This window comes from Kogia breviceps, chromosome 18, assembly GCF_026419965.1.
Source record: "Kogia breviceps isolate mKogBre1 chromosome 18, mKogBre1 haplotype 1, whole genome shotgun sequence".
NCBI classification, from domain to species: domain Eukaryota; kingdom Metazoa; phylum Chordata; class Mammalia; order Artiodactyla; family Physeteridae; genus Kogia; species Kogia breviceps.
The window spans coordinates 2,811,874-2,828,755 of NC_081327.1; the positions used below are offsets into that span (position 1 = coordinate 2,811,874).

The 16,882-nt window shown below is 61.3% G+C and overlaps 1 protein-coding gene across 4 annotated transcripts; it reads right to left on the bottom strand.

Annotated features, from left to right (window-relative positions):
• Nucleotides 1-34: 34 nt before the first annotated feature.
• U2AF2 (U2 small nuclear RNA auxiliary factor 2) lies at nt 35-16,712 on the bottom strand. 4 transcript variants are annotated; one of them, XM_059043877.2, is made up of 12 exons: nt 16,486-16,712; nt 12,576-12,711; nt 11,917-11,961; nt 11,522-11,625; nt 11,063-11,214; nt 9,575-9,691; nt 9,265-9,403; nt 4,973-5,052; nt 4,762-4,884; nt 4,367-4,465; nt 3,863-4,111; nt 35-789 (listed from the first exon to the last, which is right to left on the bottom strand). In XM_059043877.2, exons 1-12 carry the CDS (start codon nt 16,532-16,534, stop codon nt 655-657), a joined length of 1,428 nt encoding a protein of 475 aa, XP_058899860.1. In that variant the 5' UTR covers nt 16,535-16,712; the 3' UTR covers nt 35-654. The 4 variants fall into 4 exon arrangements, with proteins under 4 accessions (XP_058899860.1, XP_058899861.1, XP_058899864.1 ...); XM_059043878.2 differs by having other exon boundaries at nt 4,379-4,465; nt 16,486-16,657; XM_059043881.2 differs by lacking the exon at nt 11,917-11,961 and having other exon boundaries at nt 4,379-4,465; nt 16,486-16,634.
• Between the last annotated feature and the right edge of the window lie 170 nt (nt 16,713-16,882).

Here is a 16,882-nt window from a genome sequence, read left to right on the forward strand (position 1 = left end):
TTACACACACCGGACACAGAGCAGCTCCATAAAGTAAAATACAACAAAATGTTTAATGAGCAAATTCGTCTTAGCAAATATGAAACTGCCACAGAGAGTAGGAGAGGGACAGGGGCCACGGGGTGGGGGTCAGTTCTGGGGAGACTAAAGAGGAGAGAATCAACTATGTAAGAAACCAGGGAGGAACACCGTGGAGAGGACCAGAGGCCAAAAGGACAGGAGCTGTGGTCCTGAAAGGGGAGAGGGCAGGGTATCGGGGCCGGACAACAAAATTCAAAATAGTTTGGCCATAAAATATAAACACGCTATGTTTCTACGGTGGGGAAGGGGAGAGAAAGGGGGCATAAGGGAGGAGAGACTTCCGGGGAGGGGCCATGGGGGTCCGACCCCGCCCTGCTGTGCACCCCCTCCCCACCCCTTCCCTCTGTGTCTGTGGGTGCATGTGTCTGTATGGGTCTGTGTGCGCACTTCCCCCGCCCCCTCCCCGCCCCGAACCCCCACCCCCAGCCCCGCCCCCAATCGCTGCCATTCCAGTTGCTGCCGGCTGTCATTCGGCTGTCACTCCTCTGCCCATCGTCTTCAGAGGGGGAAAAGAGGGGGAGCTGGAGGGGGAGAAGCCCCAGCCAGCCCTGCCCCTGCCCTCCCCCGCCGCCTCTACCAGAAGTCCCGGCGGTGGTAAGAGTCGGGGTCACAGTATTTTGTGACCACCACTCTGTTGGCGAACTTGCGACCCGTCAGGCCCTGCATGGCTTTCTGGCAGTCAAACACGGAGGTGAACTCCACGAATATCTGCGGGAACAAGACGCAGGTTGTGAAGACCGAGGCCTCCCGGCCCCCAAGGATGCGCCGCTTCACTCACAGCAAGCAGCCAGCATCTACCCAAACCCAGAACTCCGTGGGAGGGAGAGGGAAGGAGGGAGCTTAGCGAGATAGGCGGGAGAGAGGTGTACCCAACAGCCTCCAGCACCCCAGGATCGCAGAATGGCAGGAGACAGAGGCGCGCAGAGGCACGTGGAGAATGAGAGCAGAGGAAGCTCCAGTCAAGAGCCCCAGAGGGCAGGGGACACGGGCGAGCTCAAGGAGACCGCTCACTTACACCGAGTGTCTCCCCTGCGCCAGGCACCGCGCTGGCTGCTCCCCCAGCCTCCCCAAGGGCCACGGGTGCCTCCCCCAAGCAAGGGATCAAGTGAGGAAAGCTGACAAATTCGTATCCGAACCCAGGTTGATTAACAACAACAACAACACCCCTAAACCTTGATCTGCTCAAGCGTCTCATCTTGCTTGAACCACCAGTTACAGAAGTGGGAGGAGGGGTGGATATAACCGGCCTAATTCAGAACACGGGCAGTTCTACAAGACATGCCCCCTAATGCCTCAACAAGCAAAACGGCTTGCAAAACAGAACAAGAAGTGAAAACATTGATAAATTTTATGGAAGTTTGAAACCAAACTGCAGGGTTCCTTATTTTGATCAAAGCAAATGTAAAAAGACATTTTTGAGACAGTAAGGGAAATCGGAACGTGGCTTGGGTAGACAGATACTAATGGTAATTTTGTTAACGTACTAATGGTACTGTATGGTTTTGTTAAAATAATTCTTTAAAGTCATCTGTTTATAGCAGTAGTTCTCAACCAAGATGAATGTGTCCCCGGGGGACACCTGGCCATGTCTCGAGATGATTTTCACTGTCACAAAGGCATGAGTAACACTACTGGCCCCTAGCGGGTGAAGGCTGGGGTGGGGCTGAACATCCTACAGCACACAGCACAGGGTCCCGAAGCGAGAGTGACCAGGCCCGAGACACCAGGAGTTCAGATAGAGAACTGTACGCAAGTGACATATGAGATATACCTTGTTTCAGGGTGAAAAAAAAAAGGGGGGGGGATGGGAAGCTGAATATAGAAATCAAGAATGGGAAGATACGCCCTGAAGCTGGGCGACGGGCCACTAAGACACTGCCACACATACTAGAATACGACTTAAAAAACATTATACTATAACCTTACTCTATCGCTATGACGGTTTCTCTCTACTCTCATGTTTGAAAAGAACGATGATAAAGTTTAAAAACAAATCACATAGACTGATCCCTGAGACCAGGCCGGGTCTTTGAATTAGTCCCCCACAAACCCGTCCTCAGCCCCCAGGCAGCCTCCACGCTCTCCTCTCTCATGCCACGAGCGCACTAAGGAGACTGACCTGTCACGGACGGGGTGTCTCCAGTGCAGCAGTTAGGGGCAGGGAGGAGCGCAGGCCAAACCCAGTGCGGCCCACCCTCCTGCCCCCACCCCACCCTCCTCTGCCCCCACTCACGATGCTTTCCCACTGCTCCCTGGCAAGTCTGTCCAGCCTGACACCTGAACAGGGATCAGGGTGCCTACCAGACCTCACACTTGGAAGCAGCTCTGTCCAGCCCACTGCTCCCCGCAACATCTCTGCTGGGGTCTCGGGACCTCCAAGCCAGCCCCCCAGACCTGCTCATGTCCCCTGCTTCTCACCTGCCATCTCTGCCAGGTCACCAAAGCCAGAAGGCTGAGCATCTCACTGGCTCCTCCCCCTCCCCGGGCACACCCAGATCAGCCACCAGGGTCCCGGCATTCACAGGGGCATTGACAGGCGGCTGACTTCTCTCCATCCTCCTGCCTGCTCTAAATCAGCTCACCTTCTTTCACCCAGATGACCACAAGCTGTTAGTTCCCAAAGCTCCAAACATCACACGGCTGTCACCCCCCACCCCTCCAAATTCCCAGCTCTGCTTTGCACTCCATGCCCACCGCCCCCCACTATAAGGGGCCACCTCTATGTGCCAGCTGTTTCCCACATTTAAGACCTTGCATGGGCTTCCCTGGTGGCGCAGTGGTTGAGAGTCCGCCTGCCGATGCAGGAGACACGGGTTCGTGCCCCGGTCCGGGAAGATCCCACATGCCGCGGAGCAACTAAGCCCGTGAGCCATGGCCGCTGGGCCTGTGCGTCCGGAGCCTGTGCTCCGCAACGGGAGAGGCCACAACGGTGAGAGGCCCGCATACCGCAAAAAAAAAAAAGACCTTGCAAAGGCCCCCCCCAGCCTCACTTGGAAGAAAAGCCAGCATGCTTCCTAGCACCCACGTGGCCCCACTGCTCTCCGCTTCACCCCCTCCAGCTTCACCAGCCACCTCGCTGCCTCTTACCAGGACCCCACCTGCCTGCCGCAAGAACTGGGGGTCGCTCGGGTTTCACCAGCTCCTAACTTTCCTACCCGAACACAGGGCCCAGGGAGACGCTGCTCCCCTCCCAGCCACCACCGGAGGCAGCACACGCGCTGTCTCTCAACGTGGGCATCCCGCTGACCCACGAGGGGAGTAGCCACACACGCTCCGGGCATCCCGGGGTGGGGGGTGCCGAGATGCTGACACACACCTGGCACAGTGCCAGAGACAACGTGACTCGGTGAACTCAGAATCAGACCCTGGAAATCAGAAACCGAACTATGGGGAAGGGCTCGGAGCTGGTGTGAGAACTCAGGATTGACACAGGTGAGCTCAGCAGAGTACTTGGCAACTGGAAGACACAGGTGAGTTTGCTGCTTTGGGGGCTATTTTTAGCGCTTTTCTCCCCGCTTCATAGACAAGGCCAAACCACTCGCCCAAGATCACATGAACCCCAGGTCCTGAACCAAAGCTGCTCCGATACAGAGGCAAGAGGCAAGGCCTCAGCCACAGCGGCACAGCACGCCCGCTGCCTCTCGCCGCAGGCCTGGGCCCCCGAGGCCCCGCTCTCTCTGGGTCAGAGTAGGGTGTGGGTGTGCGTGTGTGCCCACACACCGGTGTGGGGACAGGGGACGCTCACGAGAGCGCCCTCACGCACACGCGCGCTCCCACGCACCTTCCCACAGCCGGGCACCTCCACGCCATCCACGGGCCGGGGGATCTCGATGGACTTGACGAGCCCGTACTTGCTGCACTCGTCGCGCACGTCCTCCACGATCTCCTCGTACTCCTCGTCGTCCAGCAGCTCCTCGGGCAGGACCATGTTCATCAGGCACAGGACCTCGGTCGGGTGGCCCCCCATCTGCACCTGGGAGCTCATGAGGCCAGGCACTTGCAAGGTCACGGGGGTCTGGTTGATGGTACTCTGTGGGGCGGCAGGCGCAGGGGCGTCACAGGGCAGCTCCGCCCTCGCCCCCTCCGTGCCCACTTCCCCTGAGCCCTCCCCCCGGACGCCATCCCAGGGAAAGACCCTGCTCTGCCCTTGAAGACCCAGGCACCCACTCCCAGCACTGGCCAGGAAAGCCAGGGGCAGAGCTTAGGACGGCCCAGCCAGCACGCCCCCCGGCCCCTTCCCACCCCCCACCCCCAGATGTCCCCTAGCCAATGGAAGATGACGTGCCGGGGGGCTCACCAGCGTGGCATTCTTGGCTCCCACGCTCGCCCTCTGGACAAGCAGCTTCTTATCCCCCAACTGCATCCCATTCAGCCCCGCGATGGCCTGCGTTTGGAGAACGCGGGATGGGGGAACGCAGGCGAGAGGTACAGGTCAGAGGCCAGGAGCCTGACACCTCCCCGCAAGCCCCGCTACCCCAGAGCCGGACACTGGTAGGGGAGAGGGCGAGGCAAAGGGGTGAGAGCTCGGCAAGAGCTAGAACCAAGGGAAAGGGGCCCCCACGGCCGGCCCTGCTTCGGGCTGACCTCCTCCCGCCCATCCTGATGAGGGAGGGCTCAGCGTGGACGCGGAGCAGGGCGAGGGCGAGGACGGAGGCGCCACGGCAGGCTCCCACGGCTCACCTGATCTGTGACGTTGATGTCCACGTACTCACAGAAGGCGTAGCCCTTGGAGAGCCCTGTGGCACTGTCCTTGACCAGGTTGAAGGCCTTGAGGGGCCCAAACGACGTCAGCAGCTCTTTCACCTGCGGCAGGCCAAGGCGCCGTGAGAGCCTGGACGGAGGCTGTGGCCGGGGAGGGCCGGGGAGGGCCGGGGGGGTGCGAAGGGCCTACCTGGTCGTCATTCAGGTAGTTAGGCAAGCCCCCGATGAACAGCTTGTGGGCAGAGTCCGGGACCACGGTGGACACGACCCCTAAGGGGGAAGGGAGCAGGCGCACCGTGAGTCCCAGCACCGGGTCGTCTCACAGACCCTGGCGGACGTCTGCGGGGAGAGGCCCCACAGCCCCGGTCAGGCCGTATCCCTCCCACCCACGCGCCCGCCCCAGCCCCGCCTCGGAGACACACCCCGGCGGCACTCTGCGGGACAGCGGCGCGTCGGGGCCCTGGGGTCAGAGACACGAGCTCACACCCCAACCTGCCACCTGCTGCCGCATCACCTGGGCAGGTTCCCTCGGCTCTCGGCTGCTGGAGAGGCATCGTGGGGATACACCACCTCTCCTTCATCCTCAAGCCTCTACTCAGAGCCCTCCCCCGACCTGCCTCTGCTGAGACCAGGTCTCCCCAGGAAGCCTCCACGACCTTTCCCCGTGGGCCTGCGCTATGCACAGCCACAGGTGTCCCTAGCCGCTCTCTGGCCTCAGTCACAGGTGACCTCGGAGGAGTCTCTGCTGGTCGGTGTCTGCGAGGGCTGGGACGTGCCCGGCTCACTCAGCACCCTGGCAAGGTGGGGGCCACATCAGCCAAGAGGGTTTAACGACCACCGTGCGTCCACCCCAATCCTGCCCTCTCCGCTGAGCTTTTGACTCGGGTGCCTGCCAGGACTCAGCCCAACGTCTCGCAGGCTTCCAAAACGTTGTCCTCCAATTCCTGGAGCCTCCCACAGGGCGTAAGCTACACAGCTCCAAAACGCCGGCTGGACACAAAGCGGATAGAAACGTGGACCACCACCCACCCGGCCGGACCTGCTCCTGACTTTGAGTTCAAGGCCCACTACTGCCAGACGCACCACCGTGCGCTCCTCTGCAATCCACCACCCAGGGGCCCCGCCCCGCCGCCTCCTGACCTGGGGAGGAGCGGGTGACACGGCGGATGGGAAAGAGCCTCAGACATCGCCACTGTGCCCGCAGGAGGGCTCCCTCTCCCGCCATCATCCCACCGGTCGGGCCCCACCAGCCCTGCTGCTCCAGCCACCAGAGCCCAGCCCCTTCGGGGTGGGCCGTGCAATCCTGAGACCTGGCCTGGGCAAGGAGGGACGCGCAGAAGCGTCTGGGAGCCAGGGCCACGGACCGAGCACCCCACACTGGGCACCCCCGGCCGAACTCCTTCCAGCTATCCGCTTCTCGTCCTCCCACCCCCACCCACAGCACGACAGGAGGAGACTGAGGCACAGGAAGCAGGTACCAGCTGAGGTCACGCACTCCGGCCCCCAACCTCACAGGCAGCTCTCAGGGAGCGCAGGGCTCTGCAAGGGTGCCGTCACGGGACACGGGCTGCGGATACAAGACTGCAGGGTGGCAGAGCCGGGGCTGGAACCTGCCCTACCACACACCTCAGGGAAGCACAGGCACCGAGGGCACCAGAGTTGGACTCCCTGGGGTCCGATCTGGGGTTCGGCACCGAGTGAGGCTCCTCTGGGCCTCAGTGACCTCATGTGTGGAACGGGGAGAAGCTCGCACCCCCCCACCCCCCGAGCGTGTGGGTGAGCACGACGGAGCCACACGAGCACTGGACGCGGGCTGGCGGCCGGGCTCGCCATCCCACGAAGGCCAGGCCAGGCCAGCACGAGGGAGCAGCAGGTCGGCGCCTCAGCAACCACAGCCCCTCCGTGCTCACTCGGTTCTGCCAAGGGAGAAGGGCCTGTTCAAGGTCGCACGACCAGGAAGGCACGATATAAATGGGGAACCCAGGCCAGTGCTGATGCCCAAAGTCAAAGCCCCGAGCAGCTCATCTCCTACGGGCACGCTCCGGGCGCGGCCCTGCTTCACACACCTGTTCTCTTCCAGAAGGGCCACCTCTAACCTTCAGCTCTAAAACCTCACCACCCCCCACAGGGCTGGCCTGGACCCCCAAAGGCCAAGCAATCCCTTCTCATAGCTGCAGCGTCACCTGCCCCTCGGCAGGAGGACCGTGACCACCTCACGCACTGCTGTGCCCCTGGCACCCCCGGCACTGCTTCGTAGGATCCTCCTGGGGGAGTGGAGGGAGCCCCACAGGTAGGGGCCTCCTGAGGCAGAATCAGATTCGCCCCTGAGCCGAGGGGTGAGCCTGATCCAGGGCGGCGCTCAGGGTGAAGCTAAATTCACAAATTCAAAGACGCTGTGCCTTCCTGCTCCCAGTTTCCATCTCGGCTTTAGGGCCCCGCTGCACAGTCAGGCCTGAGGTCAGCGAGCGCAGTAAGGTCTCACCGCTGCAGGTGGCGGACGTTTACAGTTTCAGGCCAGTCCCCTTTTACCAAGATAAGAAAGTTACCTTCCAGGTTCCTACGTGCTCCTTTTCCAACCAAACACGTCTGTCAAATTTTATCAAACGCTTCTCCCCTTTAATCATAAAGCTGAGCGTTTTGTTACAGTAGAACGGGAGATCGAAACACGACCCCTATTGCAGAGAACGTTTAACCTGCAGCCACCATCACTTTTCCTGCCACCCCCGGCACCCAAGGAAGGAACAGACTCGCCCAGTCACTGGCGGCTGGGCCCCCGGCCTCCCTGGGGAGGTAAGTCCCAGAGAGGAGGTCAGCCGTAGTAACAGAGCCTGCGACCGAGCACCGTTCCTGCCTCTGTGATGCCTCCGGTTCCACAGGAGAGAGGTGACGGGTGGGGCAGCACGGAGACGGCGAGGCAGACTCGGCGGTCAAGCCGTGCCACCCGGGCTCCCAGCAGTCACGCCTGCGAGCACGCCGCTGCCCGCTCCTGCCTCACTCGCCTCCTCGGGGACAGGGCGCCCCGGCACCTACCGCAGGAGTCAAGGGCCACTGCAGCACGAAAGCAACTCAAACCACGCGCCAGGGCGAGTGGCTACGTGCCGACAGATCTTAAACATCTGGCCCCTAGTTGTCACCTGCCGACCCTGTACTACAGGACAGTCCCGAAGACGAACACCTGATCCACGGGGCACACTTGGGACTGTGCTGGCCCAGGAAGCACGGGAAGCAGTGGGCTCCTGTGTAAATAGGAATGAGTCAAAACGCAGGGAATTCACCGGAAAGAGACACAAAGGAAAGTCCCGTGGCTCAATCTGGGAGCTGGCCCCACAGACATACGTGCACGTAAAGCATCAGAAAATCAGCAACTCCTCCAGTTTTTTTTATAAGCTCAAGAGATGTGCTAAATTCACCCCAACTGGTACGGCGGAAAACAGCAGGGATGAGCCAGGGACCCAGCCCCGAGCCCCAGGGTGCCGCCCTCTCTGGGCTCCACGTCCCCCATCCCACAAGGTGAAGAGCCAACGCAGTTTCCAAAAGGTGTCCTCCGGCGTGAAGCCTCGGCCGGCAGAACCCCACGTTCTCAGCCCCCAAGGGAGCGGCTCACGGCGCCCACACCCAGAGCTCCCAGCGCTCGACCCGCCTTTGCCTGAGAGCCAGGCCGCAGCTCGGCTACCGCAACACTGGCCCCTCCAACCCCACGGCGTTCCCGGCCCCCAACAGGGCCCCTCACAGGCCCAAATCCTCACTTCCACCCGGCAGTCAACCACAGGGCTCAGCAAACAGCCTGCAGGTCGAGTCCAGCCCGCTTCCTGGTTCTGTGCAGCCTGCAGGCTTTCCGAAAGGTGGTTTTACAACACGTGAACGTTACACGGCACCCAAACATCAGGGTCCACGGAAGTTAAGGCGTACAGGACACAACCACACCCACTCGCTTAGGGAGCACGCGTGGCTGATTTCCTGCTACAACTGCAGGGTGGTTTCAACAGAGACCACGTGGCCTGCGGAGCAAAACACAGTCACTCTCTGGCCCTTTACAGGAGAACGTTCTGCCGACCCCAGGTCTGCTATGTTACCTACCAACCTGAGATGGTACTGAACGCAGCTGCGGAAGCTGGCCCGGAGCGCAGGGGTCGACGGAAAATCCACATCAAACCCCGCACCAGGAGCTCTCCTGACCACCTGCCCACCCACGCAGGCTCACCCATGCTCGTATTGACCCTGCGGTCCAGGGCAGGGGCCTCTCACTGCCCACAACACCTTCGGTCTGGCCCTGGCTCCGCCACTTACAAGCTGTGAGTCCTCAAGCAGACCACAGCTCACCCTCTCTGGGCGCGGGCGCCACCCCTGCAAACACGAAGACGCCCAACTCCGGAAAGTTCGGGGGCCGGATGAGACGACGCATCCCCTCGGAAGCACTCGCGCTGCTTCCCCGTCAGCGCCAGCTGGCCGACAGAGGGAAAGGTGGGCGAGACCCCCACTCACCGGGCACATAGACAGAGGGGTTCTCCGACATGCCAGGCAGGGGTTGGTAGTCGTGAGGCCTGCGGATCTTCAGCGACTGACCCTGGAAGATGATGCCATCAAAGGCCATGGCCTGCGTGGTCTCGTCCACTGAGCGGAACTGAAGGAAAGAAAAGAAGGTGGTGAGGGACAGGGTGAGTGGCCAGCCAGCCCCCCAACCCCGAGGGCTCTGGGACAGCAACCTGATAGGGAACGGACTGCAGAAGGGCCCAGTGGGAACAAGGGCTGCTGCAGACGGGCTGGGCCTGAGCCCACCACATGCCCAGCTCACCTCTAAGAAGGCAAAGTTCTTGTCCTGGTTAATCTGCACTGCCAAGACCGGATTGCCAGGGGCCTGCGTCAGCCCCCCAAGGCGCATCTGGGCGTTGAAGAAATCCATCATGGCCTCCTGCAGAGGGAAGAGGAGACAGGGGGGGGCGGGGGAAGGGAGGTGGAGAGAGGAGGGGAAGGGTGAGAGAGGGAGACACAGAGGGGTTTGGGGGTAAGGGGAGAGGAATGGGGGGCGGGGGGGGAGGGAAGGGAACAGTGGAATATGGGTGGGGGGATAGAGATCAACAGTAGGAACAAAAGCAGGAGAAAGATCAGAGAAAGGGGGGGGGGGCAGCAGCAGGAAACAGCCAGGGGCCAGGAGGCAGGACAGGAGGTGTGGAGAGAGCCACGGGGCCCCAACCAGGGGGAAAGAGAAAGATTGCTCAAGAAAAATGCGGCAAACAGGGAGAGGCAAAAAAAAACATAAAACAGAGAACAAGGAAACAGAATGTGTGAAAAAAGAAACATCCAATGGCGACAGCAAGAGAGAAATGACAGGAAAGTAGAAAAGCAGCAGCAGGCAGAACACAGAGAAAACCCGAGTGAGTGAGTGAGTGAGTGAGTGAGTGGAGAGAGAGAGAGAGAGAGAGAGAGAGAGAGAGAGAGAGAGAGAGAGAGAGAGAGAGAGAGCAAAGGGATGGAGGAAAGAGGGCGGGAGGAGGGGAGCGCAGGGCAGAGGGGTGGGGGGTGGGAAGGGCGGGCGGGAGGGGAGGAGAAAAGAGTGATGTGGAGGAATCTGGCCCTGGAGTCCGGGGGCTGGTTTATCAAATGTAGCAAAGTGCAGGTTGAGAAAGTCAGAATGGACCTTACTTGCCTTCGACGACGGTAGCAAACTTTTTGTTGCTACGAGGGATCTCAGCCCCACAATATTTCACTTTAAAGAGAAATGGAAACAACTCTTTGATCTCGGGATTCTCAGGGGGTGCCACGGGAAGGGGTGGGGGAGAGGGGAAGGGGAGAGGAGCGGTGGGGAAGGTGGGGGGAGGTCGGGGCGATCAAAAATAAAAGCACAGCGACCATGGGAGGGATGTGGGGAGAGGATGGGGGACGAGGCGGCAGAGAACAAGAGGCGTGTCAGAAACACTGACGGGGAGCGTGCGTGTGCGTGTGCATGTGCGTGTGTGCGTGTCCGAGTCTCCCTCTCTGTCTCTCTCCACACGGATTCGGATTCGTGGATTCATAGGTACGTTACGTGTGTGCCTGCTCTCTGGGTTGCTGGAGGAGGTTGGGAAAGGGAGACGGGAGAGGGAAAGGAGGGAGGGAGAGGGCCACCCCCAGCCCGGCCCCTGGCTGGCTCAACTCCATCGGTCCGTCTGGGAGGGGGCCGGGGGGTCTTGCAGGAGCAGAGTCTCACCCGTGCAGGTTGGGGGATGGAATGGAGGGAAGGGGAGGAACAGGTGGGGGGACAGGGAGAGGTAGGGGCAGGGGGAGGGCAGGGGGAAGGCAGTACCTCAGTGATGCCGAAGGGGATGTTGCCCACATAGAGGCGCCGGGCCTGTCTGGTCATCTGGCTACCGACCACGGGCACCGGCGTCGGGGTCACAGCCAGCCCGTCAGGGGTCATGGTGGGGAGAAGGGCGGTGGCTGGAATCTGCCCGGCAGCTTCAAAGGGAAGAGACGGGGATTAGAGGACGTCAGGGCGCCCGTGGAGCGGCTCAGCAGCAGCGCCCTCCCAGGCGTGGGCAGCCGCCGCCTCTGCGAACCCACGTCTGTCGACAGCTTCATCCCCGCTGTCAACTTCAGGGGCTTCAGAAGGCAGAGGCCAGAAAACCCAGGGTGCAAACCCCATCCGCCACCCCCCAAAACCGAGGCTCTGCTTCCTGACCACCTCAGTATACAAGCACTCCAGCTCACGAGAGGGTGAGGGGGCCAGAGGACCAGCGGGCGCGGGGCGGCGGCCGGAGCCTACCTTGCATGGCCTTGTACTGCATGGGGGTGATGTGCTCGAAGCCGGGCGGTGGCACGTCCCAGTATTTACGGACCTTCTTCTTCTTCTCGTGGCGGGGGGAACGACTGGGGGAGGGGGGAGGGGAGAGCGGGGCAGGGCGACCTCAGTCTGACCAAAGGTGGGCCTGCAAGTCCCGCCAGGCTGCCCTCGGCTCCCCCGCCCAGCTGGGCCCCCTCCAGGAGGGAGAGGGTCCGGGTCAGGGCCGCGCCCAGGCCCGGGGAAGGTGCTATCGCAGGGCAGGTGGGCTCTTCCCAGTGCTCGGGCCGGGGCCGGACGAGGACAGGGGAGGGTGCACGGCGGGGAGGGAGGCGAAGGGAACGGACGCCAGGGTGGAAGGGGCAGGAAGAGAAGCTCACATCAATCCACCGTGCTCCTCTTTAGCGCCTCTGGTCAAAGGTTTGCTGGGGGGTGGGAGGGAAAGGTGTGGGGAGGGGTGACTGGGGACCCTCGTCTTCCCCACACACCACACCCCCCAAGGCCGCTGAGCCCAGGGCTGGGGCAGGGCCGAGGTGAACGAGCAGTGAGCAAAGCCCCTCGGCCCTGCCATTTCCCCCAGGCCCCCCACCCCCAAGCGAGAGGAAGGGAGGAAGGGCCAGACAGACCACTTTCTAGCCGCAGAGACTGAGGTGGGAGGAGGCAGGACTTCCACCTACCCCGCCCTTCCTCACCCAAGGGGCAGAGAGGACAGAGGGGAGCCTGGGGAGGGAAGAGGCGTTAGAGCGGAGACCGCCGTCCCCCTCCCGGGGCGGCACCCCGGAAACCCGCACAGTGGGCACAAGAGGGCCGGGAAGGGGAGGGAGCCCCTCACCAAGGGACAGACAGAGCGGCTCCCTGTCACCAGACTCGCCTCGGAGATAAAGAACCTGCTGCACCAGCGACCCACCAGAAACTGAAGGAAACCCCAGGAGCAGTGAAGAAACTGATTCAGACAGATGAGCAGCAGCGCCTCCCCCAGGTCCACGCGGAGAGGAGCCCCGGAGCCCGGGACGCAGCCGCCCGCTCCCCGCCCTGGTACCTTCGGCGCCGCCTGTCCCGGGAGGCGCTGCGCTGGTCCCGGTTGCGCCGGTCGCGGCTGCGGCTGCGGCGCTTGCGGTCCCGGCTTCGAGAGCGGCTGTGGCTGCGCTTCCGGTGCCGGTTCTCCTTGTCACGCTCTGGGCAAGGCGGGGGAGAGGATGAGCTGAGGGAGGCCACGGCCCGGCCCTCCCACGCACTGGTGGCTTCGCCCCAGCCCCAGGGAGGCCACCCCCACGGGGACGGGGCTCGATGGAGGAAGGGAGAGCAGGCTTCCTGGGTCCACACGCGAGTCCAAAGACCCTCGGGACCAGGGCGGGAGCTGGTTACCTGAGGGGACAGGGCCTGGAAGTGCCCCCGGGGTGTAAGGTACCTGAGGATGCTCAGGAGGAGCTGGGGAGCCAGAGAAGACAGAGGAGGCTGGCTCCTGGTCCCCCTCGAGGGCTGAGGGGCCTGACCCCAGGGTCGTCCCTGAGAGGGGCAGGGCTAGAGGCTGGGGAATCAAGAGACCCAATGATGTTTTCCCGAAGGGACCCAGCAACCCCTCAGGAGACCTCCTCAACCAGCGGGCCCCCACAGCCCCACCATCAGGCCCCGGGGTCAGGTGCCAGGCAGGACCCGCTTCACCGAGAAGCAGGGAAACCCAACCCATCCCCACCCCACCAGCTGAACAATGCAGGACACCCTCCTCCAGGAAGGCGTGTCTTTCAGAATCCGAGTGTGGGGGGGTGCCCGCCCACTACCCCCATCCCCACACTCCCTCAGAGCCAAGGACAGCAGGAGCTGGGGCGGGGGCTTTCTCCAGAGTTCTCCTTGGCGCCTTCAACCTCCCCCCACTCGCTTTGGGGGCGGCGCCTAGGAACAGAGCACAGCCCTGCCAGCAAGGCACAGAAACCTCGCTCCCAGCAGACCTCTCCCCTTCTGAAAGAGGTGCAGCTCCTGCACCACGCTGTTTGTACTCTATTTCCTCGGTTCAAAGACGCCACTGATTCCTCAACTATCCTCGACTACCCCTCAAACACGTGTTAACTTTACCACGTGTCTGGGGACGGGGCTGGGGGGGGCGGGAAATGGAGATAATAAGCGAATGCCATGGACTTCACTACAACAGAATAAACCTGCACCTTAAAAAGGAAAAAAACGTTGTAGCAAACGTTGGGATGCCACCTAAAACCGTATTCTGTGCTACTTCTACTTGCACTCGATCCTACTGTTACTTTGGGAAGACACCGGGGAGGGGACCGTGCTCACTAAGAGGTGAGAAGCCTGAGGCGCAGGGAGATCACATGACTTGCCCATGGCCAAAAAGCGTGGAAACGGTGAAGCCTGAATGTGAACCCTGAAATGGCAACTAAGCAGCGAACAGTACTCCTTAAACACTCTAGGGCCTGGAACCACTGACGACAGTGGGATTGCCTCCTTGAAGGTGAAAAGACTAAACATAAAAAATAAATTGAAAACTGGCACCTGGAGGGGACAGAAGGCAACGGGCAAGCAGTGTGAAGCCAGAGGTAAGCACAGAGTCATGGCCCTGAGCCCGGGGAGGAGCCCTGGCCAGATGCTTTGGGCCTCTGGCTCCACACTTGTGAGATGGGCAGGGTGCGAGCAGGGGACCCTTTCCTGGGGCTTAGGCGCTAAAGCAGACAAGCAGGGAGAGAGCGACGAACACAGAGGAAGCAATGGCACCTGCTGGGTGCCTGGGACACAGAAAAGGAAATTAATTCCCTGAAGACGCAGACTGACACTTGGAGGAAGCGGGACCGCAGAGACAAAGACCCACAGGCACAAAGACCCATGGGCAGAGCAACACATGGGCAAAGCTTCCCCTTGAGGCAAAAGTACCACTGGCCCCCAACGCACCCACTGATACAGCACAGATCAGAACAGAAAAGGGAGCTACGGTTGCTCAAAATGCTGCGGCCACCTTGTTGTGGGAACAACTCCACCAACCCAAGGGACGTGCCTCGGCTGAGGGCCTGGCCTCCCAGTACCGGTGGGGACACCCAGGGGGAAAGCAGGCAGCACACCTGCAAGTGCCCCAGGAAGGCTCCACCAGTTCCACTTGGCTTTCCAGCCTAGTGGAACATGGCTTTGCAGCCAGGCAGACTCAGGATCGGTTTCAGCTTTTCTGCATAAAACCATGCAACAGCAACCAAACCTTTAAACCTCATTTTTCTCTCCTTTAAGTGAGACTCATGCTTACCACCAGGTGTGGGACCTGGCAGAAGAACATTTGGAAAGCAACTTTCCCTGCCCTTCCCCATCTCTAACACCATCGCTGAGTGAGCTGAAAACCTGCCTCTGTACTTTCTCCCTAAGTAAGAAATTACACTAGGAATTATTTCACAATAAAAAATGTCACTAATTGGGCACTTAACGTATGCCAACCCCCATGCCACACACTTTACATACGTTGCCCCGTTTAATCTCAGTTCTGCCTCTGATCAGCTGAAACGTGGGAAAGTTTTTACTTTCTGAGCGTGTTTCCTCCTCTGCAAAGGGCAGGAAATCCCTTCAGCCTCAGAGGGCTGTTACAAGATCCACTTAGAAAAACTGTGCAGAAGAGCTTAGCAAACTGCCTGACACATGCTCAAAGTTTACCTGCAACTATCATTCCTATCATCCCTGTTTAGTCCAACATCCCAACGCCAAAAACAAACAAAAAAGGTCATCCTACACACACAAAAAAAATAAGCACACAGCTACTGAGCAATGAAATAGGTACTAGAACCCAGATCTGCTCACCTCCAAAGCCTGTGCTGTAAGGCGGTACATCATGTACGTACAGACATCCCGTGGGCACCCCGAAACGTGACTTGTCTCCTAATCCAGCCACCCCCTACCCCACTCTAGGCTGGGCCGAAAGGGGAAATCCTAGCGCCCCATGGGGCCCTCCGAATACGGGCAACTTAAGCCTCAAACCTACGACATTCCCTCGTCCTAAACTTCCTCATTCTCAAATCCGAATAAGAAGACAAGAGAAACCTGTTAACTATCTAACGCCTCTCTCAGTGCTAGCATTCTTGGGGTCCCCAAAGTAATCGGCATTAGCACGGCCCCGTACTTGGACTCGGCGTCACCCGAGGGGGACGTGCCTCCCACCCTCCCGACTGAACCAGGTCCCCCTACTCGCTCAGCCTCAGTCTCCTCCCCTCCACGCTGAGATTTACGAGGCTGAGTCTAGGTGTCCCGAGCTGCGATCCTACAGGACGTAGGGTTTGCCTCTCTAGCTAGGGAGCGATGGGACGCAAACATTCCGCACTGTGATCGCCGGGAGAGCCAGAGCCCCGAGGAAGAGGTACAGGCGTGCGGGAGGAACACAGACCACGCACAATGCGGCCTCTTCCACAAGCGCCGACCCTGGCGCCCCACGGCAGCGGCCCGGCGGGACACCGGCGGCCGGTCCGCAGGACTAGGCGCAAAGGGCGGCGGTACTACAAGCACCCCCCCGCGCGGCCCGGCCCGCGCCCACGTGAAGAAGGGCCCACAACGGCCATTTTGGAACAAAGGGGGCGTGGAGACCCGGGCCGCGGGCCCGGCCGGAAGCGGAAGTGCCAAGGCAGCGGGAGAAAAGGAGGGGTGGCGAGACCGAATCTATATAATCTCCTTTCCAGATTAAAAAAACCTAAGTCCCCGAGGGAACACCCGGCGAGCCGGCCGCGCGTGCCGGGGACCACGTGGGGCGCGGAAAAAGGGGCGCATGCGTCCGGGCCTGCGCCGCCGCTCCCTCCCCTCCCCTCCTGCGCGGCGGCACGCCGGGAGGTCACGTGAACGAGGCGCGCGCCGCGGGACTTGGTGGGGGGGGGCGCCGCGCGGCCCTGAGAGGAGTGGGAAGCAAGGAGGAAAATGGCGGGGGACACGGAGGGAAGCCAAGAGTCGCCCCGCCCGCCGTCCCGCGCCCCCGGCGCCCTCACCTTGCTTATTCTCGTTGAGCTGTCGCTCGAACTCGTCGAAGTCCGACATGCTGAGGCGGCCGCGTAGGGCCCTGTGCAGCTCTCGCCTCGCCTTGCCGCGCGCCCGCTCCGGCCGCTTCGGCTACTTCCGCTGCTTGCTTCGGCTACTTCCGGCCGCCGCCGGCGCTCCACCGCCTCCTACCTAATCAAGCCCGGGCCGCCCGCCCCGCCCCGGCTCCGCCCCTCTCCCCGCCTGCGCGCCCGCGAGGTGCCCCTCCCCCCTCGGGCCTGGCTCCGAAACGCGTCGGCTGTTTCCGGACCGTAGAGGAAAGCCTCGGGAGCAGCAGCTACGGCTGCTTCCGAAAACACCCGAAGCGATGGTTTCGCCGCCTTCCCAGGTTTTCGTAACTTTTCGGAT